Below are 24631 nucleotides of genomic sequence, written 5' to 3'. Positions count from 1 at the left end.
CGTGCGGGGTCGGCACCACCTGCACCTGACACAGAGACAGGCAGCGAGGCTGCAGCTGTTACTCACCAGTGACGCAGCCCCTCCAGGCGATGCAGGGAGAAGCCCCCAGGAGAAGATGCCCCCAGGCTCCGCAGGAAGCGCCCCCGAGGTCCCCGTGCGGGTGAGGGGCCGGGACGCGGCCCCTGCTGCCGGACGCGCTGTCCCAGGCTCTGTGCGCAGGCAGCAGCAGCAGCAGCGAGCCCGTGGCAGGATGACACTTCAGCATTTGCTCCGGCCACCCCCGAGTGCCCGGCTGGGGCTCCTCTGTCCCTGTAGGAGAGGAAAAAAAAAGGAGAGGGCATTTCAGGAGAGGCCCAGCACTGCGGCAAATGGCCGCAGGCGTGGGTCGGGACAGTTGCTGGCAGTGCCAGCAGCAGCCGCCCCCAGGGCAGCGCTGGTCACCGGAGCTTTCCTGAACTCCCCGGGCAGCGCCCCGTCCTGCGAAACACGAGGCGCAATCCTGCCCCGCCAGGGCTTCGGTGCACAACGCTCGCAGCAGCTCTGCGCAGCCCCAGCAGCCCAAGCCGGCACAGACAGACCAGCACTGACCCCCACGGCCTGCACAGGCCCTGTGGAGACACAGAGCCTGCTCTCCTCCCTCCCAACTGCCCCGCAGACATGACAAAAAATAACAACAACAAAAAAAGCTCAGCCCCCGCCGAGCAGGGGCGCAGCGCAGACCTGCCCAGGCGCCGCACTGGGACACTCACCGCACAGCGCCTCCTGCATCTTCGTGCCGGCGCCCTGCTCCTCGACGAGGCTCAGGCTGAGCCTTTCCGACTCGGCTGCTCCCACACAGCGTCACCTGCGCTGGCAAAGGCCCTCGCGAGGGACCGGCCGCAGAATCGCAGCGAGGACGACGCAGCTCTCGCTCGAGCAGGAGCTCCCGGCCCCGGCACCCAGCCTGCGCACGCTCAGAGCAAATGCCGGGCTGTAACCCTGGACCTCGCTGGGACGGAGCGGCCAGGGATCACGGCGGCACCCCACGAGGCTCCCCCCCGTCCGACACAGCAGTACAGCCGGACGCGCAGCACCACTGAAACAGAGCTAACAAGCACAAGCATTTTGCTGGGCTCAGAGCCCAGAGCTGCCCCCTCCCCAACCCCCCAGTGCAGGAGCACCCGGTGCGAACGGCTCTTCCCCGAGTCTCAAGGCCCTCGGAGGAACGAGGAGCATCTCTGACCCCAGAGAGGAGAAACCCTGCTCTCTCTGTGGGGAAAGCAGCAGAAAAGCTTCGCCCAGGTTCGGCAGCGCAGCTGAACAACTGCCCTTCAGAGAGCAGCACCCTCCCTGCAGCTCTCGCTAGCAAGCCTGTGAAGCGCACCTGGGTCACGAGTCCTGTCTCTGACCCAGCAGGGGTGGGTTCGGGGGACACAGTCTTGTACGCACTGACTCTGCCCCGCTTTTACCCCGGGCCAGTCCCGACGGTGCTGGCACAGCCTGGGGACGGCGGCCCCTCTACCCCGAGCCTGGGAGAAGCAGGCTGGGACCCACCGGTGTGCGGGGAGCGACTGTACTCACCGCTGGGTCCTGCAGGGCTGCCGAAAGGCTCCGTCCCTCCGGCCGCAGCTGCCTGAAGACCGCTCCGCACACTTTTCTCCATGCCAACGGTGTCGCCGGGCAGAGATGGAAAGGAGCTGGCGTGGCCAGCCAAAACCCCGCTGACTGGTCCAGGTCCTCCCTGCGCTCATCCACCGATGAACCGCGTCGGACTTCATGGTGCGTCTCTCACCCTGTGCAGGGCCCAGCCTGAGCCCAGGGTAGGCGTAGAGAGCGGTAACAGAAACATTAAGCTTGCTGTGAATGCAACGTGGATGGAAAGGTTTGGCTGTGCGTGAAAGCCGTCAAAGGCAAGCCTTCCCCGCTGTTTTGAAAGGAACTTGACAGCCCTGGGAAGGAGAATCCCTGGCGGTCAGCCGAGGCTGAGCAACTCGGACAAGAGGTTTGGGCAGCGCACGCGCTGTTGCTTGGACGAGAGCACGTGGCTTTGCACACCTGATCCCATCTTTAAACAAAACCTTGCCCCAGAAGCAACTTACAGCTTTCAGTGCAAAACCAAGAGCAGGAGGCACAAGGCTGCTGGGTTTTAGAGCAATCAGAGCAGACAGCGCCTGCCCCCGGGAGTCACTAGCTCTCCTTAGACACGTGCAAAGCCCCAAGGCGGCCCCCCGTTAACAGCAAGGCTGCACAGGCACCTACAGGAGCGGCAAACTGTCAGCTGAAGTTTTAAGCCCATTTTATATACTCATATAAGAGAGAGGTAGTACTTTAAAACATCACGGACAACAACCATCACAGTATTTGCTCACGATCAGCTAGTTCAAAAACCAGCAAGCGGAGGGAGGGCTGGGTTCAGCCTGGGCACGCAAAGGCTCGAGAGGAGGATAACGAGTAAGGAAGTAGCGCGGTTGAACTGGGACACAGTTAACGCAACACGCCGGAAGTTGATCCTGTAACGCACGGCTAACTGATGCACTAAAACTCGCATTTCTTTCGAGAGCTTAAAACCAACAAACAGAAAAGTAAGAGGATGGTTACAAATAAGAACTGCTTGTTTAAGGCAAAATATAAAGTTTATGTGTTTTAAAAGAAGAAACGGAGCCAGCGGATCACAAGCATGGCCAGGGGACTAGGCAACGGTTGTTGAAAAATATTAGCTAGGAAATAGGTGAAGCTACGGAAACAAAAACACCGTTAACAAAGCCCTTAACGTCACCCTACCAAACCACCTCCCAAGACAGGTCACGGAAATAACTCCTCCTAACTACCCTGGCTCTTCGCCTCTCCCCTCAGCAGCGCCGAGGGAGCACGACGCCAGTCCTGCCCCAGGGAGCCGTTAGCTCTCCGGGGCTTAGTTTCACTTCAGCGGCTTTCTTTTTCTCACCCCCCGCACACCTACAAAAAGGGAAAGGGGTAACGCGGCCCTGGTTTGCTCGTACACATGAATTGCCATGGCCGAGCGTCGAAATTAAAAGCAAGAGAAAGCTGTCCGTAAACCAAGGCGGTAAACGCAAGCGACCCTTAAAGGCGCCCGTCTCCCGGACGCACAGAAACCCCCTCTCTCGTGGTGGGGAAGGCCGGGCCCTCCGGTACGGGCCACGATCATGACAACGCCAAGCGTTACCTGCACGGCTGTAGCTTGCCCCACCGCAGCTGTGAGCAGCTGAGACCGCTCACCGGACAGCGTCCCAGCAACAGCCTCGATAACCAGCGAGCCGAGGCGCTCGCTGCTCTGCTGGGAAAGCAGCAGCCTCAGGTCCCGACGGGGGGCAACACCGCCGCCCGTTGCAGCCTGCTGGAGCCGCGGCAGTGCTGCAGCCCCCGGACATCGGACCGCCCTTTCCTTCGCACGCCCGATCGCGCCGCACGACAGCGCTGGCAGCGCCGCAGGGCGAAGCGCCCGCCGCTGCTCGCACGGCTCGGAGACATCGTGACTGACGGCAGCCGGACGCCGAGGTCCAGGGCCGCCCCATAACCGCTCCGGAGTCCTGACGGTACGGCAGGGCCCCCGAAGGGGACGGCGTGCCCTGGCTGCTCTCCACCCCCTCCCCCCCGCTGCCCACACACACGCCGGGCCAGGCCCCGACTGCTCGAGCAGGGGGGTCGGCGAGCCCAGACACCCGGGGGCAGCCACCTCCCCCGGGGCTGCGCTCGGCACTGCCCCCAGTCTGGGGGATGAAACCCTCGGGGGGGAGGGGGAAGAGGAGGAAGGAAGCGTAACCAGACTAGGGGAACCCGTGCATCGAGCCTGGAGCCCCCCGCCCCCGGGCCACCCCGCAGCTAGAGGTGCCAAGGCACAGCAGGCAGGCGGGCGGGCCAGGACCGCGGGACCCGGGCACAGCAGGGGCCAGGGGGTCGGGCCAGCAGGACCTGCCGGGGAGCTGGAGGAGACGGGTCGCGCCGGCACCCGCGCCAGCACCCCCAAGGGAAGCGGCCGCAACGAGAGCACGGCTCCCCCCGCCCCGGGCGGCGCTTAAATGGGCGGCGGAGGCGGGGTGGGGCGGGGCCTCGTTGGCCGCCTGCTGCTCGGCGGCGGCGCTGCGGGCGGGGCGCCCTTGGGCGCCGCCTGGCGGCCGCGGGCGACACTGCCGGGCCGGGCCGGGCCGGGCCGGGCCTCATTGGCCGCAGCCCTGGGTGAGGCGGGGGCAGGGGGTGTGTCGCGGGGCAGCCCCTGATTGGCTGGCAGCCCTCTGTGAGGTGTGCGGGCGTGTCGCGGGGCAGCCCCTGATTGGCTGTCAGCCCTCTGTGAGGTGTGCGGGCGTGTCGCGGGGCAGCCCCTGATTGGCTGTCAGCCCTCTGTGAGGTGTGCGGGCGTGTCGCGGGGCAGCCCCTGATTGGCTGGCAGCCCTCTGTGAGGTGTGCGGGCGTGTCGCGGGGCAGCCCCTGATTGGCTGGCAGCCCTCTGTGAGGTGTGCGGGCGTGTCGCGGGGCAGCCCCTGATTGGCTGGCAGCCCTCTGTGAGGTGTGCGGGCGTGTCGCGGGGCAGCCCCTGATTGGCTGGCAGCCCTCTGTGAGGTGTGCGGGCGTGTCGCGGGGCAGCCCCTGATTGGCTGTCAGCCCTCTGTGAGGTGTGCGGGCGTGTCGCGGGGCAGCCCCTGATTGGCTGGCAGCCCTCTGTGAGGTGTGCGGGCGTGTCGCGGGGCAGCCCCTGATTGGCTGGCAGCCCTCTGTGAGGTGTGCGGGCGTGTCCCGGGGCAGCCTCTGATTGGCTGTCAGCCCTCTGTGAGGTGTGCGGGTGTGTCCCAGGGCAGCCCCTGATTGGCTGGCAGCCCTCTGTGAGGTGTGCGGGCGTGTCGCGGGGCAGCCCCTGATTGGCTGGCAGCCCTCTGTGAGGTGTGCGGGCGTGTCCCGGGGCAGCTCCTCATTGGCCACCGCAGCGGCGGTGGTGCGAGTTGCCGTCCGGCGTGGGGCTGGCGCAGCAGCGCTGTCCCTGTGCCCGGTGCCATGAGGAGACTCCGGGTGCTCCGAGGTGAGGGGCCGGGGCCGGGGCCGGGGCCGGGGGGGAGCCCAGGCGCGAGCCCCCAGCAGCGTTTCCGTGTCTGTCTCGTAGTGGGAGCTGAGAGGGGACCAGCGGGCGGGGGTGGTCTCACCAGGGCCAAGCAGAGGGGAAGAGTCGCTGCCGTCGCCCTGTCGGCTGCCCTGCCGCGAGCGCAGCCTGGGCCGCCGCGTTAGCGGGGAGCGGAGGGGTTTCTCTCCCGGCGGGGGAGGCGTTTTCCCCGGGCTGGGGCGGACGGCTGAGGCCAGCAGAGCTGACGCTCGTCCTCTGGTCTCGCCTTTCAGGTCTCTTCACTTGCGGCGGTTGCTGGTCCCGACCTCGCGTGGCCGAGGATGGGGGCAGGGCGGCAGAGTCCGTCCCTGCAGCCGTCCCCACCTCTGCTGACCTCGTGACTTCTCTGTGCAACCGCCTGCAAGACGAGGAGGTGAGGCGGGGGCGTCGCGCTGGGCTGCGCGTGGGTTCGCAGGCGCCCGGCAGGGCCCCTGGTTTCCCAAGGGGGCCGCTGCCCTCCCGCGAACGGCGCGTGCTGCAAACGCTGCCGCTGGCGGGCCCCGTGTCCGCAGCTGTGGGGCTCCCTGGCGGTCAGGGACAGCAGGGCCGACCTGTTCCCTTCTGGGCTGTGTCCCCAGGGCGACAGGGCGGAGACTTACCGAGAGCTGGAGAGAGTCTTGCAGGCCGAGGATGGCCGCTTGCAGAGCGCTGTCCTGGGCAGAGCGATCGCGGCGGCTTCGAGGGACATGAGAGCGGCGCAGGTGAGCTGCTCCTCTCTGAAGGCAGCCAGCGGCGCCTGGCTGGAGCCGGGCTCTGTAAACCGCAGGAGGGCTCTGCCGACACGTCTCGAGCGCTGAGGCCTGTCAGAGGTTGCCAGCCGCCCTGGGGCAGCTCCTTCCCCGCGGATCTGCCTCCGCGAGAGCTGCAGAGGGAGCGGGGAGCGGGAGCAGCTCCCTGAGCCAGCAGCGCCTGCGCCCAGGGCTGGTGGCGGAGCTGGGGCGTGCAGGGCCACGATTTGTGCACCAGCAAGTGCTTCCCGGAGGGAGAGGCCTTGTGGGCTCGTGGCTGCAGTGGATTTGGGGGGCGATACCGGGAGCTGCGCAGGGAGGTGGCCAAGGCAGGAACCGAGGGCTGGAGGCAGGCGGTGGCCGCCGGCGCGCTCAGCCTGTCCGGCTGCCTCGGCCTTTCTCCTGCTGAGGGGGGATTCGTTGCTCTCGCCAGGGTGTGACGGAGGGCGTGCGGACGGCCGCCAGCGACGTCCTGGTGGCTCTGGCCCGCTCCCACTTCGACAGCGTCATGTATGAGCTGCAGTGCCACCTGAGGGCCCTGGGAGAGATCTCCGAGGACTTTGTGTTTGTCACCTTGGGCAAGCTGGCCAGCAGCTACGGTAGGGCCCCTCGGCCTCCGGCTCGGGGCTACGGTCTGCGGTAACCGGGAGAAGGGATCCTCCCCGTCCCCCAAATGCTCTGTGCTGAACCGGAGCGCTACGGACGGGACGGGCGGGAGAGGCAACGTGGCGGGCTCTGCCCCCGCCGCCCTCGCAGGCCCCCGAAGGGCTGCCCCGCTCCCCGCTTCGGGGCAGGCCCCAGCACCCTGGTGCCCTGTCGAGTCCCTCCCCGTGCTGGGGCCTGCCCTGGCCCCTCGGGCAGCTTGGTGCCCCGCTGGCCCTCCAGCGCGTCCCCGGGGGCCCGGCAGCCCGCGGGCTCGCCCTGCCGCGCTGCCCCGGGGTTTCCCCCGCGCGCTGCCCCAGCTTCCTCTGACATCGGCCGCTCTCTGTGCCCCTGCCCCTGCCCTCTGTGCAGCCCTGCGGTGCGTCCCCTTCGTGGGAATGACGCTCTTCGCCGTGCTCACGATGCTGAGCCAGGTGGGGAGCAGCCGGACCCTGCGCGCTGTCTGTGGCGGTGAGTGTCGGCCCCGCGGGGAGGGGAAGGGCCGGAGCAGCCCTCGGCGCCCGGGGCTGTTGCTGGGCCACGGCAGGGCCGAGCCTGCGGCGAGGTCAGGCCTCTGCCGTCCCCACCAGCATCAACGGGGCGAAGCAGCGCCTGAAGCCCAGGAGGTTTCTGTGGGCGGGAGGTGGGGGCGCTCAGCGCAACGGTGCAGAGGCCCTCCTGGGCCCTTGCCGCTGCCCCTGCTGCTGCGCTTTCCTCCTGGTGCGACCTCCCGTCGTTGGAGCTCTGCCCAGGCTCACTCGCGCCTTCTCCCTGCAGGGCAGGCTGGTTTTGTGGGGTTCAAAGAGAGCGGGCGAGTATTGGGGAAGGTTTGGGCAGGGAGGCAGTGAGAAGTGCAGGGGGGACCAAGGCTGTGAGGAGGAGGAACGGGAGTGATGGGGAGGAGGCGAGCAAGAACGCAGCGTTTCAGTCCCGGCATGTCAAAGCGTTGCACGGCTTGTCCCTGGAGCCAGACCCGGTCTCCTCCAGTCTCCTCCGCGCGGCAGACTCTGACGTGATCCTTCTGCCTTGTCTCGCTGCAGTCCTGGAGCAGTGGTCGAAGGCCGTAAACACCTACCTGCGCGACTGGGAGAAATGCCCCTTCCCGCGCATGGGGCAGGCCCAGTTCTGCAGCAGCGTTCACCCGCTCTTCTGCCACGTGGTGGGGAGCTGGCTGGGCTGCGAGGAGGAGGAGGTGAGAACGGCTGCCGTGGCAGCCCCGCGGCGGCAGCAGCGACATCGGGGTCCGTCTGTCTGTCAGCATGAGGGCCGTGTGGGAGGAGAGGCGCCCGGGGAGGGAGCAGGGTGTCTGATGCAGCACCCAAAGCCGGGCCCTGCCGATGCTGGTGGCAGGCGACAGGCAGCGTGCGGGACTGCATCTTCAGCCGCTGCCCGCGCCCAGGAGCACGGGGCCGGGGGCCTCCCTGCTGGGACCCAGCCGAATCCGGGGGCCTTTGGGCAGGGCCAGGGGGGCCCGGGGCTGGGGACGGTGCCCTCTGCTGTGGAGCAAGCCCTTGTCCTCCAGGGGAAGCAGGGAAACGCCTGTCTGTGGGGAGGGCAGACCGTGTCGGGGCGGAAGGACCTTCAGCCCTGATGAAGAGCATCTCACTGCCCTCCGTGCAGGTCAAGCAGGCGGTCCTGGGGGCGATGGCTGCCATGATGGGCCTCCTCCTGCACGAGGAGGAGCACCGGGAGCAGGTGTGGGCGCAGCTCCCCTGGCTCCTGGGCCAGTATCAGCAGGTCCAGGACACTTTCCGGGTGACCAAGGTGAGGTGTCACAGTGGGGCTCGGTATGGCCATGGGGTCTGTGCACGTGCTGCAAGGTTTCAGGGGGCTGTGGGGTGCCTGGAGGAGCCGGGGCCCCTTGAGAAGAAATGGAGAGGGCAGGGGAGGCTTGAGGCCTCCTGGGCTTCTCGGGCAGCACCAGAGCAGTGCAGGTGGGGCCAAGAGGGAGCTGAGCATCCTCGGGGCCCGATCTCCTTGGGAAGGGAGGCCTCGAGCCCCATGCCTGGGGCGCCATGCAGGCCAGGGGCTCTGCTGTAACACCCGTCCGGCTGCTGTGCAGCCGCGTCTGGCGGGGATGGGAGGTCTGAGGGGTGTGAACGTCGTCCGATGGGCTCTGCACAGAGGAGAAGCCTTCTAAGGCTGCTGCTGGGAGGGAAGGACACACGAGAAGCCCCGTGCAGGAGGGTTTGGGTTTTTCTCCTGGGGGCTGGAGTTGAGGAGTTCATCACAAAGAGGCTGGGTTTCCTTTCTTAAGACGTTGCTTTAGGTGACAGCGCCTCTCTTCCTCCCCCGTTCCCTTGCAGGGTCTGAGTTATTTTCTTGAGACTTTGGGGGAAGTGAAGATCCTCATCCCCAAGGACAAGCTTCAGGCCATTGGCACCGCTGTGCACAGCCAGGTAAGGGCAGCGTGACCTTGTACCGCTTGCACAGGGTGCAGCAGACCTGATTCACGCGGCCAGGAAGGTCCTGCTGGACGGCCGGGCAGGGCATCCTGCCCGGGGGACCTACCTGAAGGCCGGGTCCGTGCAGATAGTTGGGAGTCGCCTCCCGTTCCGGTGTCTGGAGGCTGTTGTAGAGCTGGTTGTGGCTGCTGTGCGCAGGCTCAGGGGAGAGCCCAGCTCACCCAGCAGTTTCCCTCCCAGCCCCGTCGCAGCTCTCTGGAGCCCAGAGACCCCGGGCGCAGCTCAGCCCTGGGCCCCTGGGCAGCCCGGCCGCCCCAGACCTCTGGATGTGCCCAGCGCCTCGGTGGGGTGGGCTGGGCTTTGGCTGTGGGGCGCGTCCCGGGGCTAGGCCTGCCTTGGGAGTGAGGGAGGGGGAAAGCGAAAGGTTGGGGAAAGGGTTCATCTCCTCGAAGTTCGGCATCCCGAGTTGGCCACCAAAGCCCCGGCACTTCCCTCTGGGCTCCCTCTGGAGCTCCGGAGCGAAGCAAGGGTGATCCACTGCATGAGGCGAGGAGCTGCGGTCGCGGGGCGAAACGTCCCTCGGGGACGGCATCTCTCTCTCCAGGGAGTCTGCGGCCGGCCCGGGGCGACTCGCTCCGACTCAGGCAGCCGCTTTGCAGCTGTCCAAAGCTCCCGGGGAGCCGAGAGCGGAGGGAGCAGTTTCTTTTCCGTCCGCTCAGTCCTGATGCTCTTTTCTCTGAAACGCACCTTGTTCCCACAGCTCAGTGATGAAAGCAAGCAGCACAGCGGGGACCACCGGTCGGAGCTGACCTACTGCGTCCTGCTGCTGGGTGAGGGGAGGAGACTCCGCGTGACACCGCTGTGCCCTTGCCGCTCTCTCCCAAACCTCTGAAATGGGGGGAAGACACGGGCAGCTTATGCAGAGCACGAATTTTCCCTGGCAGCCCGAGTTTGCCCTGAGGACACGGTGGCTTTTCTGCGCTGGCAGCTGGGCAGCGGGAGCGAGGCCGCTCGCGTGGTGTCCTTGGAGCTGCTCAGAGCCCTGGTGCGCTCTGCAGGTCAGTGCTGCGAGGCGCAGTGAGGCCGGCCAGGGGTTTGGGCTGCCGGGCGGCGGGCAGACACGGCTGCAAGTGATGCACAAACACCCAAAACGAGCTGCAATGCTCTTGTCCCCAGCCGAGGTGCTACGCAGCTGCGGGGACAGGGATCTGACAGGGCAGCTGTAAACGGTGACACACCAGTGACGGCGCCCGACGCTGGGTGACGGGGCAGGGGCACGAGCTACGTGTCCCCATGGCGTTTCTGCAGGGCTCCGTGTTGTTATAGCAGTCTGTCGCGTCACACAGTTGTGTCTGTAAAGGGAGCCACTCGGGGACTCTGCTGCTTCCTCGGCCGTCACAGTCTCGTGCCCGGTTTTCTGTGCCGCTCGGGTGTGAAAGAGCTGGGAGCTTTGCCAGCTCCCTGCTGAACCGAGGGCTCTGCCTCAGCGCCCGCCTCTCCCCGTCTTTTCCAGCAGCGGAGGGAGGACAGCGCCTGCCCCTGCTTGTGCAGGCGGTGCGGTCTGTGCTGAGAGACCCCAGCAGGAAGGTGAGCTGGTTGGCGAGGGGCGGCACCGCGGTGGGTGGGCGGCAGAGAAAGCTTTCCCCCGGGGCAGAGCCTGGCCAGCCCCAGCGGGTCGGGGTCAAGCCTAGACGAGCGTTTCCCTGTGGAAATTTCCCCGCAGGGCAGTGACCGTGGGAGCAGAGGGGTCTCCTGCGCCCGTGTAGTCTCCCCATGGGGCAGATGGGCTGGGTGGGTGCGAAGGCGTCTGCCCCTCGGCTTTCGAGCTTGGGGGGAGGGGGGGATATCTTATCTTATCGGGGGATAACTGCAATCTCCTCCCTGGCAGGTGGCGAGGGCAGTTCTGCGCTTCACCAAGGAGCTGCTCAGCTGCAGCGTCCAGAGCTGCTCGGCCTGGGATCTGGTGGCCCACGTCTTCGCCACGTTCAGCCAGGCCTCCGGCAGACTGGTGAGGGCAGAGCGTGACGCTTCGGCTTCGCTCTGTGCCGGGGTGTCCTGGGAGCCCCTGCGGGCGCCCTGGAAATGGGGAACCCCCCTCAGCAGGGCTGCAGTCAGCGGTGCAGAGGGCTGAGCGGCGTCCCCATCGCCGTTCCTGGGGGGGATCTCGGAGGGTGCCGGGGGAGCGCTTTGGCCTCCCACCAGCGCGTAGCAAATCCCACTGCGGCGCTGACTGTTCGCCCCGAGAGATGAGCGGTGCTCACCGACTCTGTGGCTGGAGCCCGTCCCGGCGAGGGGATCCTTGTTCGCAGCTTTGCTCTCGGGCTGCCGCTGGCCCCGACTAAGGACGCTGGCGAGCGCCCCGACGGGCAGCGGGTCTCCCTGGTCGCAGCCTGTCTAGTCCTTCCTTGGCCGGGGACCTGGCCCCTCCTCTGGGCCTCTGTGCTCTCTCCTGCCTCGGGAGACGGGTGCTCCCAGGGGACATCACAGCAGCGCTGGGTGGTTCCCGCTTCACCTCCCGTCTCAGGGACAGGGAGTGACGCTGGCGTTGTCCAAACCGTGTCTTGCAGGCGCAGGGAAACCTTTCTCGGGCAGAAGCACAGGAAGCAACAGACCTTCAAGCCCTGTGCTTGGACATCCTGGGCTCTGTGGACGTCTCCGTCAGGGGGATGACCAAAGTAAGTCGTCCTGCGCCCTGCTGCTGCCTCCCTGCCCCGCTCTCCCCCAACTGCTCCCCAAACAGGCCCCTATGCGCACAGGGCGAGCGGAAACGCAGCCCGTCGTTTCCCCCTCAGAGCTAAAACGAGCTCTTGAGCTGGCGGTGGGGCGGGAACCCCAAAGTGCTGAATTGCCTCGTTCTCGTCTGCAGCTCTTGTGGCCGCGGCTCCTGCAGTACGTGGTGCCAGCCCAGTACACGGGCACGCTGGTGCCCCTGTCCCAGTGCCTCCGAGAGCTGGCCGAGCGCCGGCAGAGAGCAGGGGACGAGGAGGGAGAGGAGGAGGCCGATGTCGTGGCCTCCCGGGAGCGAGGTAGGAAGCCGAAACCGTCGCCGTGTGCTCTGCCGGGCCGTGCGGGGGCCGGGGACGCCCTGCCAGACGCAGGCGGGAGGCGGGAGCGAGGACGGGCAGAGCCGTGCCCCTCTGGCCGGGGCGAGGGAGCTCTGTGCCGCGTTTCCTCGTGCCCGGCAGAGACGCCTCGCTCGACTGCTGGCAGCTTTCTGCTTGCGGCCCGGGAGCGTTTCCCAGCCGCGCTGGAGCTGCCTGCACCTCCGTCTGCTCAGCCCTGGGGAAGCCCCGGCACAGGGCTGCGGCAGCGCAGCCGGTCAGCAGCCCGTGGGCCGCGCGGGGGCTGCCTGAGCCGAGAGGGGCCGGGTATGGCGGTCGCGCCGCTCTCACCGGCCTTTCTTCCTCCTCGCAGCCAAGCTGCCGACGCCGCAGGCCCTGCTGGCTCGCCTGCTGGTGAGTAGGGGCCCGGGGAAAGGGCTTTCGTGGCCTCGAGGCGACGGGAGAGGTCGGGGCAGAGCCGCTTCACAGGCCGGGGCCGGGGCCGGCAGCCTCCGGGGAGGAAGAGGCGTGCGAGAGCGAGTCGGAGCCACCCCTGCCCCGCGGGGACCCTGCTGCTGGGCGTGGAGAAGCCAACGCCGGCGGCTCCCGGCCGGGGCGGAGCGACCGCCCTCCCTCCGGGGAGAAGCCGCGGCTCTGGCGGCCGCCCCGAGCCCAGGTCTCGCCTGCCCTCTCCCAGGTGCTGGCGGCGGCTCCTCACGCCGGCGGCGGCTGCGGCGTCGCTGCCCTGCGGCTGCTGCAGGCCCTGCCGGGAGCGATCCACGGCGCCGTGGGGATGGTGTGGGCCGTGAAGATCCCCTTCCTGCTGCAGTACCTGGAAGGTAAAGTGCCGTCGGGGAGGAAGGGGCTGGGGAGGCCGAAGGGGAGGCAGGAAAAGGCAGCGTCCAGGCGTGAGGGAGGGGAATCGGCCCTGGGTTTCTCAGCGCTTGCTCTGCGGCCGCTCGTCTGCCAGGGAGCGCGCGCTGACGCCGAGGGCAGTAACGCCCAGGAGCGGTGCGTGCGGGGGCCGGGGCCTTTCTTGCCCGTCAGGGCCACGAGCAGGTTGTGCAGCCCCCCGGCGTCCTTGCTGGGTGGGTGTTTGGGAGGGCCGGGCTCGGCGCTCCTGGGGGTGGGGGAGACGTGTCGGGGCGAGAACGCGTGAGCGTGGTCCGTGCCCTCGTGTGACGGCCTGGTTTGCCCTGGGAGCCGCAGTGGAGCGAGGGGGATTGGGCCCGGCGGGTCTGTGAGTGACCCCGGCCCCCGGCCCCAGGGTCCGCCGGGCGTCTGGGGCCTGGCAAAGAGTTTGGCGCCGGGGCTTGAGCCTCCCGGCTCGGGCCCCTTCTGGCGTGGGAGCCGGGGGGTGTTGCAGTGCCAAGGAGACCCCTGGGCTCCTCTGGTGCTAAGTGACGCTGAGCGTGTCTTGCTCTGGCTTTGTAGGGAAAAGCGAGAGCTGCCTGGACTCTGCCGAGTGGGAGCGCCTTCTGCTTAAGGTGGAGCGCTGCTGCGAGGGCAGCAAATGACGCTGGGAAAGAGGGGGAAGGTGTGGGTGGGAACTTCCCCAGGAGCAGAGGGAGCCTAAGGAGGAGAATGCCAGTTTAGTTTAGAAAAGAGGAAACGCCCACAAGACGCCCTGAAAACGCCCAGAGGATTTTGTTTTGCAAAGGGCTCTGGGTCACAGAGGGTCGTTTCCTGTTCTGCCGTGTCACATCGTTCCGCTTTGTGAGCGGCTCTGCGGGACGCGGGCCGTGACCGGCATAGCCAGGGAGCTGCCACGTGCAGGCTAGCGCCAGGCGTGCCTTGAAGTCCCTCAAGAAGAATGATCTCCCAGCGCCCAGAGAAATAGAAAATCCTCCGTATGAAACAGGGAAGGGAAAAGAGGACGAGATGTTTTGGGCTGTCTCTTGTGGAAAGCCGCCGCCCCTGGGCAGAAAGGCAGGATTCACTGAACCCGAGCGATGGCTGCGGGATACGTGTGCGCCACCGGGCCGGTCGCTGGGGCTCCCTGCGCGGAGGGAGGGAGAGAGCAGGAGCAGCGGGCGCCTGGCGAGCAGCCCTCGCCCAGGGGCCGGGGAGGGTTTGCTTCAGCTTGTGCTTCCCCTAGTTCCTGAGGACGTCGCTGGAGACGATCGAGAGCCAGGCCTGGACCATGGGCCTGAGCTTCGAGCTGAGCCAGCAGAAGGGCAGCTACCCCCGGCTGTCCCGGGAGCAGGTGGGTCCCTGCCGAGGCCTCGTTTCTGCTCCCGTTCCCCGCGGGCGCTGGCGCGAGAGCCCGGGACGCTCCCCGGGCTGCGCCTGCAGATATTGCCCTCTGTGGGCGGGCCGGGCTCCCTGGCTCCCGTCCCTTCCCCACGCAGGCTTTTGTCTCGGCGCCGGCGGGCAGCGGGGCTGGGCTGAACGGCCGGGCGCCGCGGCCGGCTCCTCATGCCTGGCGCAGGCTGGGGCGTCGCGGCCCCGCTCCGTCCCGCCAGGTTGTGCGTGACCTCGTCTGGGGTGGCCTCTTCTCTTCCAGGCCTTCCTGTACAAGGCTATCGGGGTGTCCCTGGCAGTGTGTCCGCACGTCCCCTACGTCCGCGCTGAAGTGAAGAAACATCTACTGAGAACAAATTACTTGGAGGCGTCTGAGAGAGAGGTGGGTTTCCTCTTCTCCCCTTGCTTTCCGCCGAGCCCCTCCGTGTTCCCAGGGGAGCGGTGATCTCTCCCAGCAGAGCGCTCCAGGCTCTTCCGATTTCCGTGTCGCTGCTCTTTCCGTGGGATGATATGGCAGGTGTCGCTCGGAGCTTGCTGTGGCTGAGTGTCCCTTTCTCTTGTGTTGCAGGGGATGATTTGCGTTGTAGGCGGCTCTGCCGAGAGCCACTTCCACCTTGCCTTGGACTTGGTGCAGGAGTTTGGCTCTTCCATGGAAGAAAGACCAGTGTCGGGGGTTTTCAAGCGCCTGAAGGTAGAGGATCGCAGGTGTCTTGGCTTCTTTTTCCTCTGCCTTTTTTTCACTTGTAAAGCAGTAGCAGCCCAGTGGCGGCTGCTGCATGGAAAGCGGGGCAGCTCCTTCGTTGGGAGGCAGCGGGAGCTGGGGTCCACGGAGGTGCTGGGCTGACGTCTCATGGCTTCTCCCACGGCCCAGGAATACCACCAGGGGAAGAGAGCGGGGACACACATGGCGCTCATGCTGGCCTACAGCCGGATCGCGCTCTGCGCCCCGCGGGAGCAGCTCCTGGCCCGCGTGGAGAGTGACATCGTGAGGGGCATCCTGCAGCACTACCGCGCCAGCTGCCAGGTGGGTGCGCGGGTGCAGGGCCGGCCACGCCGAGGCGCCGCCTGCCCCAGCCCGGCTCCGAGCTGGAGCTCGCCACGATGGGCCGTCTCGTAGCAAAGAGCCCCGAGGAGGGGTCTGCGCTGAAGGCCGAGTCCCAAACGCAGCCCGTGTCCCTCTGCGTATCCCTGTGTCCGCGTGGCTGCGTGCGCTGCGACCGTTCGTTGCCTCTCACCATGTCCCCCTTCGCCTTGCAGGTGCTGGGCTTCACCATCTCCACCAAGGTAAGTGCTGCCCGATGGGGCCTTGCTTCCTGCCCTGGCCGCGCACCTTTCCCATCGCCGGCGTGCCGGGCTCGCTCTCCCGCTCGCCGGGCCAGGGTCCGGGGTCTCCTTGCAGTCGGTTGCCGGGAAAGCTTGTGCCTTCCCGGGGGGAGCTTCCTCCAAGGAGGGGAGAGGAGGTTTCCTTCCTCCGACCCGCGCGCCGAGCCCATGTGCCTGCGGCTCCTGGAAGATGCAGTGGTCGTACGCTGTGCTTTGGGGCTGGCCGCCCCGCCGTGTTCCCCTGCCAGCCTTTGGCCCGGTGAGGCGTTGCTCATCGGTGCCGCTGTGTTTCTCTCTCCTGGGCCGCAGGACGTGCAGCTGAAGCTGACCCTGGTCCAGAGCGTCGCCGAGGTCAGCCGCGCCATGCAGGGGGCGGGGGGCTCGCACCGCGTGGAGCTCTCCTCCAAACGGGAGCTGCTGGGCATCCTGCTGGTGAGTGCCGGGGCCGGGACTGTCCCGCCGGGGAGTTTGGGGCTGAGCCCCGAGGCCGGTTGCCCCGAGGCGTGATGCTCTCCCTTGGCTGTGCGCGGCCCCTTGAGCACCCTGAGGCTCGGGGCCTGTGGGTGCTGGCGCCCGGTGGCTGTCGCTGGGGAGAGCAGTGGGTCTGTCCCCGGTGGGGCGGCTGGCCGGCCCCGGTGCCGCTGTGGGAGCCGTGCGGGTGCCCAGGGCGTGCGCCGGGGCAGGGCGAGCAGAAGAGCCTGTTCCCGGCGGGAGGGCTCTGGGTCGCTGCCCGCTGCCCACAGTGCGCGTGTCTCTGTGACCTGCAGGGCTTGGTGAAGGAGGAGCCCCGGGATTGCCTGGCGTCCCCGCTGCGCCAGGAGGCGTTTCTGGCCCTGGGGCACTTGAGGTAGGCTCTTCCCGCCAGGGCTGTGGGAGGCTGTGGTTTGACCCGCTCTGGGGAGGGGTAGGAAGCCTCTTTCCTGTCTTCCTTTTTCTCTGCCAGCAAACTGAAGCCGTCGCTGAGCCGGGAGGAAAACCGCGACCTCCTGGATCAGTGTTTGCAGAGCGCGATGCCCCTGCCTGCCCCGGAGCAGGCGGAAGAGGAAGGGGCGGCAGCGGCGGACGCTCTGCGCGTGCAGGTACCTTTTGGCCCTTCTGTCCCGGCCTCTCCGGGGGATCCCCCAGCAGCAGGCGCTGCGCGCTGCCCCCTCCGGCTGCGCTGGGCGTCTCCGTGTGCGGCCCAACGCCCGTCCTTCTCTCCCGCTCTCAGCAGACCATGGCAGCCCTCGGCGAGCTGGTGACAGCCCTGCTGGAGGAAGACCTCACCTCCGGCTGGTGTGCAGAGATGCTGCACGTGAGTATCCGGGGGGTGTCGGGGGAGGCGTCCCCGGCGTCGGGTGGAGGGTGCGCGGGGAGAGCTGGGCTGTGCAGTCGGCAGGGTCAGCGCGTCTGCGCTGGTGCCCCCCGCGAGCGGCTGACGGGGTGGCAAGGGGCCGGCGCCCCCGGCTGCCGAGTCCCAGCTCCTCGGTGGGACTCTGCGCGGGAGGGAGACGCTTGGGGTGGCGGCGGGCAGGCCGGGGAGGCCCGTTGGGAGACAGGTCTGCTCTTGCCCAGGTGCTGGAGTACTGGCTCACCTCGGCCAAGGAGTGGGAGCGCGAGAGGGCCCTGCAGGCCTGCGCCCAGCTGCTGGGCGCTTACGAGGAGCGATTCGAGCGCACGGTGAGAAGGGACCCCCGTGCGCCGTGTCCCCACTCCCCGCGGGCTGCGGCCCCGGCAGGGAGCTCTGCCCCGGGCCAGGTGCTGGGTTTCGGGTCTCCTGGGCTGTGGGGCTGCCCCGCTGGCTGCCCCGCTGCCCTGCCCCGGCTCGGACGCCAGCACAGCCGGGAGAGGGAGATCGGCCATCGGGGCCGCCCGCGACCTTCTCGTCGGCCTTCTGTTTCCCCAGGGAGAAAAGTCTTTCGAGCTCTTTGGCTCCATGGTGGGACTGCTGGCGCCTTTCGTCTGTGACTCGCCGGCCGCGTCCCGCCAGCGGGCAGGGGCCTGCCTGGGCCACCTGCTCCGCATCCGAGGTGAGGGCAGCCCCCGGCCAGGCTCGGCCAGCCGGGCCCCTGTGCCCCCGGGGGCCCGACGATCGCGCGGGGCCGGGCTCCGTTCCTCCTTCGTCCCGGCCCACGGGCCAGAGGTGGGGTCTGCGTCGCCATCACGGCCCTTTTCTCCTGGTGCTCGCTGCAGGCAAGACTCTGGACTCGGGGGCCGAGGAGGACGAGGTGCAGCCCTTGTGCCAGCGGCTGAGCGCCCCAGACGCCGAGGCTCAGCTCCAGGCTTCCTCCAGACTGGCGAAGGTACCTGGCCCCGACAGCGCGGGGGGAGCCGGTGCCTGGGCTCCCGGGCAGCTGCCTGCTTCCCGGCCGGGGCCCCGCTCCGTTTTGGGAGAGCTGTGGCACTGGGCGCCAGGGGTTAGCGAGCAGCAAGCGGCTGTCGAGCGTGTCCGTCCTTCAGGCGCGCTGGGGAAGGAGGAGAGGCCACGGGGGGTGTGTGCGGGTGTGTGTGGGGGTGTGTGCACGCGTGTGGGACCGTCACACACCGCACGGAAGCACACATACCCACCCGTCTGTGGGAAAAGAGGTGCTGGAGGGAAGCCGGGAAGCTGCTCTGCCTTCTCTTTCTGGTCTCCTGCCCGTTCTCCCTTTGCTGGGTTTAACACGTACTTGTTTGGGCGTCCCGTGTATCGAGCCGTGGGTTTGCGGGGGGTCGGCGTGCGCAGCGCCTGCGCGGGCTCTCAGCAGCTCTGGCATCCTGAGGGCCTGGCCCCGGGGGCGGGCAGGGTGCAGGCTTTGCGTGTGAGCAAGCAGCGCCCGGGGAGACACTTCCAGGCCTCTGGGCCGCACAGCGCTCAGCCAGCCCTGCCTGCCCGGCTGCCCTGGGAGGCGGTCGCACCCGCCAGGCCTAGCGAACTGGCCCGCCGCCCCCCAGCGCCCGAGTCTCCTCTCCTTTCTGAAGAGCCGGAGCAGACGTGTGACGTGGTCTCTCCTGTTTCTGATTTCTCCCCAGATCATCTGCAAATACATCCCCGAAGCGCAGGCTACGGATTTCATTTCTGCCGCCCTGGACGGGATGCTGTCGGTCAGGTCCGCGTGCGCTCAGGCAGCTGGCGAGTGGCTGGTCACCTTCCTGGAGAAATGCGGGGGGCAGCTCTCCACGAAGGTGAGAGAGACACCTTTTCCCTGGGGCTTTGGCCTTCCCGCCTCGGCCGTTGCCCTGCACCTCGTGCAGGTGCCGGGGGCTAAAGAGCCGCCCCTGGTGCGCAGCGCCGAGGGCTCTGCCGAATCTGAGTGCCGGCAGCTGAATCCCGGAGCTGCTCTTCGTCCGGTGACACTGACCCTCCTGGGCCAAACCCAGCTCGCTCCCACAACTGAGGCGGTTAGAGCTGAGGCACCCAAAGTGCCAGTTCCTCCCCGTTTCTCGGGTGCGATGCTCAGCCCTCCCTGGCCTGGCCCAAAGCGGGACGGCACCCGTCTGCCTCCAGAAGAAGGGGGGTTGTGGCAAACTGTTGGCGTCCCAGGCCCTGCCCCGGGAGGAACAGGACGTTGACGCTGGGGGTTTCTTCCTCCTGACTCCTGGTGCTGCCTCGGGTTTCTTACACGCTCGCTAGCACAGTCCCCTTCCTTGCTCGTTGGTCCTTGGTGCCCAGCTCCACGCACTGCCCGCGTTTTGCTCTGTGCATGGTGCCTTTTCTGATGTTGGGTGGCTGTTGTGGGTCCTCGTCGTTCTGCCTGAGCCTGGCTGTGCCAGCCCCGGGGCGGCGTTGCTCTCGGGAGCAGTCATGGCCCCTTTGTTGGTGATTCGTGCCTGTGGCCCTGGGGCCCGGTCCCATCCGGTGCCTGCACGGTCACAGCCTCTGCTGCCCTCCTCCGCTCGGGCTCTGCTGCGCTGGGGTTTGGGTCTGGGGCCACAGGGGGCCACAGGCAGGTCCCTCGGCCCAGGGCGGCTCCTCGGTGTCGCCCTCGGTCGGCAGCAGAGATGTGTCCCCGTGGCGGTCCAGCGTCCCCCCGCCGCGGCCCAGAGCCTTCGGGCTTTAGGGCTGGATCTTGAGAAACGGTCGGGGAGCAGGAATTGCTCATCGGCCGAGTGGGGTGCCGGGCTGTGCGGGAGGACGAGGAAAGGATGGGCAGGACGGCTCTTTTGGTCTTCGTTCAGGTGCCGGAAATCCTGAGCATCATTTACATCCGGATGCCGACCATGCAGCAGGACACCCTCCGACGCGTCCTCTTGGAGGCGGTGTCCGTGCTGGCCCTCTACCACCCCGGGGCCGTCATCGACAGCCTGCTGCAGAAGCAGCTGCCCATGGACAGGTACGCGCAGTGCCCCGGCCCCGCGGGCAGGCAGGACCCACCGCCGACGGGGCGAGCAGGAGCCAGCGGAGAAGCCGGTCCTGCTGCTCCGGGGGGAGAAAGCCTGAGCGCGGCAAGAGCCGACGGCCAGAGCCCGGCCCGCGCCAGCCCCTTGGAGGCCAGGAGAGCGTTTGGCTGCCGCCGAGGTGGCATCGCAGGTCGCAGAGCCCGCGGGCTCACGGGGGAACTTGTGCTGCCTTGCAGCGGCACCGTGGAGCTGTGGCGGGTCCTGGGGAGGAAGTTCTTTGTGCAGCAGCTCCTGAGGGCTTTAATGGAAAAACTGGAGCGCTCGGGAAACGACCAGCCCAGGAGCAGCTCTGCGGAGGCTGAGGCAGACGACGGTCAGGCTGCGCTGGAGCCGCTCAAGGTGCGTGCGCTGGCAGACGCGTTTCTGCAGCTTCGCATCGGACGTCCTAACAACCCTTCAGGCTGAGGGAGTTTTGTGCACGTCGCGACCCCCCCGAGCCCCCGGGGTGCCGTGCTGGGCCCTTCGCAGCGCTGGCAGCGGGGGCAGCCGAGACCGTTTGCTGCTGCCAGCCTGCGGGGCTGCTGCGGAAAGCCGAACTGCGGACAGCAAAGGTCCCCGAGGCGGGAGGGGAGGGTGGGAAAAGGCCTTGTTTTCACAGGTTGAATTTCTCTGCAGATCACACGTGCCATCGGCGAGGTGGTGTCGACGCAGCAGACCCTGGAGGCTGTGCAGCGCTTGCTGCCGGAGCTGCTGCCGGTGCTGCTGAAGCAGATCAGTGCCACGCTGGGGAAGGAGATGCCCTTTTCCCAAGTCAGCACCCGGGGAAAGCTGTTCCTCAAGGGACACACGAGTGATGACAATCCTTGCAGGTAGGAGCCAGCGGGACAGACGCAGGGGCTGGGCTTTGGTCCCCGTAACCGGGCCACGTTCGCTCACGGCCCCGAGGCAGCGCTTTGGCCTGCCCCGTCTCCTACGCGGCCGGTACCGCCGAGGGCTCGGGCCTTGCCTGCCGCGTCTCCTGCCTGCGGGGTGTCGTGCCTTTCCCTCTGCCCTGCTGCCCCTTGGAGAAGGGACGGGAACGAGCGGGATAAAACCCGGCGTGGCGCCGGCCAGGCCAGGCTGCCCGCGAAAGGGAGGTGGCCGTGGCCTGCCTTTGGGGCCGGGTGACCGGGGCAGCCCGGGGCCCTGGCAACGGGGCCTCTGGCGCGAAGTCTAGAGCCTGGGGGTTTCTAGTGCGATCGGTGAGTTCGGGGTGCCAGGAAGGATGAAAAGGCCAGTTTTCTCACAGCCGGGCAGACGCCAGGGTGGTGAGATGTCATTTTGGGGCGCGTTGCGTCTCCCCGGGGGAGGCTGAGCTCGAGGGAAGGATCGCCTCGCAGGCGGCGGCGTCTCCTTAGCTCTGCCCAAGGAGCCTGTTGCGGTGATGCAGGACTCGCTGCTCTTCCCCCCAGGCTTTCCCTGGAGACCCTGGAGGTGGTGCTGCGCACGAGCCTCGAGGAGAAGTGGCTGCGGCTGCTCCGGAAGCAGGGAGCCTGGGCCGCCCTGGAAGACCCGCGGGCTCACCACGACGGCGTCTGTCTCCTGACCGGGTGAGGGCCCGCGGAGGCGCCTTGCTGCCCTGGGGGGGCTGGTGGGACCCTTCCCCTGGCCTGGCCGTCTCCGAGTTGCCGAGCGGAGCCTGCGGGGCAGCGGGTGAATTTTGGGGCTTGAGGCCGGGTGCCTGCCTGCGTAACCGCGTGCCGCCTGCCTGTGCTCTGCGCGCAGCGTGCTGCTCCGCGCCGGGACCGTCTCGCTGCCCGTCGTGCTGGTCCTGACGCAGTGGCTGGAGGCCCCGTCGTCCAACCTGCGGGTCATGGCGGCGGCTTTCTTTGCGGAGGTGAGAGAGGAGGAGGGAGAGGCAGGTTTAGGAGGGGTTTTCTCATGACGCTGCTCTTTGGGGAGGTGCCGGCAGCAAGTGTCGCAGTCGAGGCGGGAGCGGATCCCCCCGTAGGAGGCCTCCCGGGAGCTGCCCTTCCCCGGCCCCTGCCGCGTCGCTCCCCCGCGCCGCGGCCAGGGATGTTCTTGGCCCTGCAAACCGCTCGCTCCGGGTCCCCGTCGCTGCTGCCGGGGCAGAGGACGGACGGGCGGGCGTTCTGTCAGCGACCCCTTTCCAGGGCGTCCCCGACCCCAGCCGGGACGGGCTGCCAGGTTGCCTGGAGCTCCGCAGCTCTGCTGAGCGGCCCCGGGACCCAATGAGAAATCCTCTCCGGAGGCCGACCGCCCCAACGTGGGCGCCCTGGGGCCCGGGGCAGCGCTGCCCTCGGCCTGGGCCGGGCGCAAAGGGAGGCGGCCGGGGGCCGGGGGCGTCAGGCCGGGCTCGTGGGGCTTCCTCGCGCGGCGCCCCGGGCGGGCGCTGTGGCCGGGCCTGGTCCGCCTCCGTCCCCGGCTGCTGACGGCCGGGTCGCTGTGCTGCAGCTGATGAAGGACCCAGCGGCCCAGGCCAGGAGGTGCCTTCAGCCCGTCCTGGGGGCCTTGGTGGAGAAAGCGCGGGACCCGAGCAGCACGGTGCGGCAGATGGCAGCGCGCGGGCTGGGCAACGCGGTCAGCGGCGCGCCGGAGAAGGTGAGAGGGGCTTTGCCCCGCAGGAAACGCGGCCCCTGGCCGGAGAGGTGCAGGCGGAGAGCGGCAGAGGGGTTGGCGAGGAGCCTGGGCAGAGCAGCAGAGGCAACCGGGGGCCTTTCCCCCGGGCGCGCTGCGTCCTCGGGCGTCAGCCGGGCTGCAGAGGGGGCGGAGGTGCCGCCGGGAGCCTCGGGCTGCCCCCTGCTCGGGGCCGATGCCGGAAGCTTGGGCCCCGGGGCAACGGGAGAGGCGGGCGGTCGGAGGCAGGACAGCGAGAGGCTGGTGCGCGCGTTACAGCTGCGGAAGCGCAAGGGAGCCGTCCTGGCGGCGCTGCGGAGGGGCCTGGAGGACGCCTCGGCGGAGGTGGTGGCCGAGAGCCTGCTGGCGCTGGCGAAGGTGGTCGACGAGCTCCGGGGGAAGGCCGTGGGCTCCGCCTTCAAGGACATCGCCAGGGCCACGAGGGCGTTCTTTGATGCTGTAAGCGAGCGGCGTCGCCTGGCGCCCGCTCGAAGGGTCCCTGGCGGGCTGGGCGCGGGGCGGCGCGGGCCGGGGCAGCTCCGCAGCGGGAGGGTTCGGGCAAGACACCGATGTCTGGGCGAGACGGAGGCGGCGCTGTTTGTGGCCCCCCTCCCCTCCCCTCCCCTCCCTCCCCCGGGGGTCCTTTCTGAGGGCGTTGCGCTCGACGGGCAGCGCTCGGGGGTTACAGAGCAGTCGTCCGAGGGGTCCCCGCCGCCCGCCTGACGGCCGGGGGCGCTGGGTTGCAGGAGCAGGCGTCGCTGCGCTCGGCGGCCTTCACCCTGTACGGGGTGCTGGCCGCCGCGGCCACGAGGCGGTGGAGGCCCTTCTTCGCCCGGGAGCTGGGGAGCACGTGGGCCAGCCTGGTGCTCCACCTGCGCGACCCGGACACGGGAGCCGCCACGGTGAGAGCCCGGGAGCTGGCGCGCGAAGCAGCCGGCAAAGCCGCGCGGCGCCGCGCGGACGTTTCCGCCCTCCCCGCCGGCAGCGGTGCCGCGCGCAGGGGGCCGCGGAGGGGGCCGGGGCAGGCTCCCTGCTGCCGGCCCCGCGTCCGGGGCGGCCGCGACAGGGCTGGGCTCTCTCTGCCAGGCGTGCCAGGGCGCCCTGCGGCTGTGCGCGCCGCTCCTGGAGCTGAGGAGGGTGCGGCAGGGCATCGCCGTCGGCACCAGGCTGAGCGCGGCCGAGCTGCAGGACGCCGTCTGCAGCCTGCTGGTGAGGAGCTGCGCGCCCCGGGGGCCGCGGGGGCCGCGGGCAGGGACGGAGGGAGGGCGGGAGGGAGGGGGCGGGCGATGCACCCGCCCGCGGTGCCCGGGCCGTGGGCGCCGCGGGGGCGTTTTCGGGCGGGCAGAGGAGGACACGCGTGTGCCCGCGTCCCCCAGGCCCAGGAGAGCCGCGAGCACCAACAGAGGCTGTACGTCGCCGCCAGGCGCTGCTTCCTGGAGGGCTGCGCGGAGCTGCGGGCCGCGGCCCTCGACGTGGCCGGTGAGCCGGGGCGGCGCGGGGCGCGGGGTGCGGGCCGGAGGGGCGGGAGGTGCGCCGGGGCGGCGGCGCCCACGGGGCCGTGGGGTGGCGGGTGCTGGTGCCCGGGGGGCGCCTCGAGGGCCGCGGCCCCCCGGGCAGCCGGGGCCGGCGCCTCCCCGCCGCGCGCTCCGGGCCGGGGCGGCGGGCAGCGCGTGACGCCGCGCGGTGCCCCGTGCCGCAGGCGTCCTCGTGGAGCACGCGGGCACCGAGTGGCTGCCGGGGCCGGAGGCGACGCTGCTGGCCGCAGGTAGGCGACGGGCCGGGGGCCGGGGGGCTGCGGGCGGCCCCGCCGGCAGCAGGGGCGCTGACGCCGGTGCCGTTGCAGCTCTGCGGGCGCTGCGGGGCGACGGGGACGCGCGGGTGCAGCAGGCGGCCGCTCGGCTCCTCCGCGACAGCGGCCTCGAGGGAGCGGCGGGCGCCGCCGAGCCGCAATAAAGCCGGGCCGAGCCGGGCCGGGCCGGGCTGCTGTGTGCGCCGGGGGCGGGGCCTCGGGCGGGGCGGGGCGTCTGCGGGGCGGGGCGTCTGCGGGGCGGGGCGTCTGCGGGGCGGGGCGTCTGCGGGGCGGGGCCTGGGGCGGGGCGGGGCGTCGGTGTGGGCGGGGCTGCGGCCCCTTGGCGGCGCCTGCGCGGCCCCCGCGGCCCCCGGAGCCGCGGGAAGCGGCGGCGGCGGCGCTCGGTGTCCGGGGCTCCCGGCCGGGCCGGTGCCGGTGCCGGTGCCGCGGGGCCCAGG

At 69.1% G+C, this 24631-nt stretch overlaps 2 protein-coding genes across 2 annotated transcripts; both read left to right on the top strand.

The window, feature by feature from the left end:
* The first annotated feature begins 1121 nt into the window (after window positions 1-1121).
* Window positions 1122-19000, top strand: LOC138067057 (maestro heat-like repeat-containing protein family member 2B). Its single transcript, XM_068941014.1, has 30 exons — window positions 1122-3533; window positions 5320-5459; window positions 5665-5787; window positions 6248-6413; window positions 6829-6927; window positions 7497-7648; window positions 8077-8220; window positions 8763-8855; window positions 9622-9691; window positions 9806-9919; window positions 10375-10448; window positions 10750-10869; window positions 11429-11536; window positions 11728-11887; window positions 12276-12316; window positions 12600-12741; window positions 13337-13389; window positions 14001-14108; window positions 14409-14528; window positions 14715-14837; window positions 15018-15170; window positions 15404-15430; window positions 15779-15901; window positions 16237-16316; window positions 16413-16548; window positions 16680-16763; window positions 17024-17128; window positions 17355-17478; window positions 17642-17751; window positions 18461-19000. Exons 3-30 carry the CDS (start codon window positions 5773-5775, stop codon window positions 18998-19000), a joined length of 3384 nt encoding a protein of 1127 aa, XP_068797115.1. The 5' UTR covers window positions 1122-3533; window positions 5320-5459; window positions 5665-5772.
* Window positions 18906-24354, top strand: LOC138067112 (maestro heat-like repeat-containing protein family member 2B). The gene is made up of 11 exons (XM_068941315.1): window positions 18906-19761; window positions 20005-20167; window positions 20444-20637; window positions 21220-21357; window positions 21533-21644; window positions 22223-22369; window positions 22664-22843; window positions 23471-23593; window positions 23761-23863; window positions 24084-24149; window positions 24228-24354. The coding sequence occupies exons 1-11, from the start codon at window positions 19574-19576 to the stop codon at window positions 24335-24337; spliced, it is 1524 nt and encodes a 507-aa protein (XP_068797416.1). The 5' UTR covers window positions 18906-19573; the 3' UTR covers window positions 24338-24354.
* The last annotated feature ends 277 nt before the right edge of the window (window positions 24355-24631 follow it).

Source organism: Struthio camelus, chromosome 4 (assembly GCF_040807025.1).
Source record: "Struthio camelus isolate bStrCam1 chromosome 4, bStrCam1.hap1, whole genome shotgun sequence".
Classification (NCBI taxonomy): domain Eukaryota; kingdom Metazoa; phylum Chordata; class Aves; order Struthioniformes; family Struthionidae; genus Struthio; species Struthio camelus.
The sequence above is the reverse complement of the archived record's forward strand: the minus strand, read 5'-3'. Positions and strand labels throughout refer to the sequence as shown.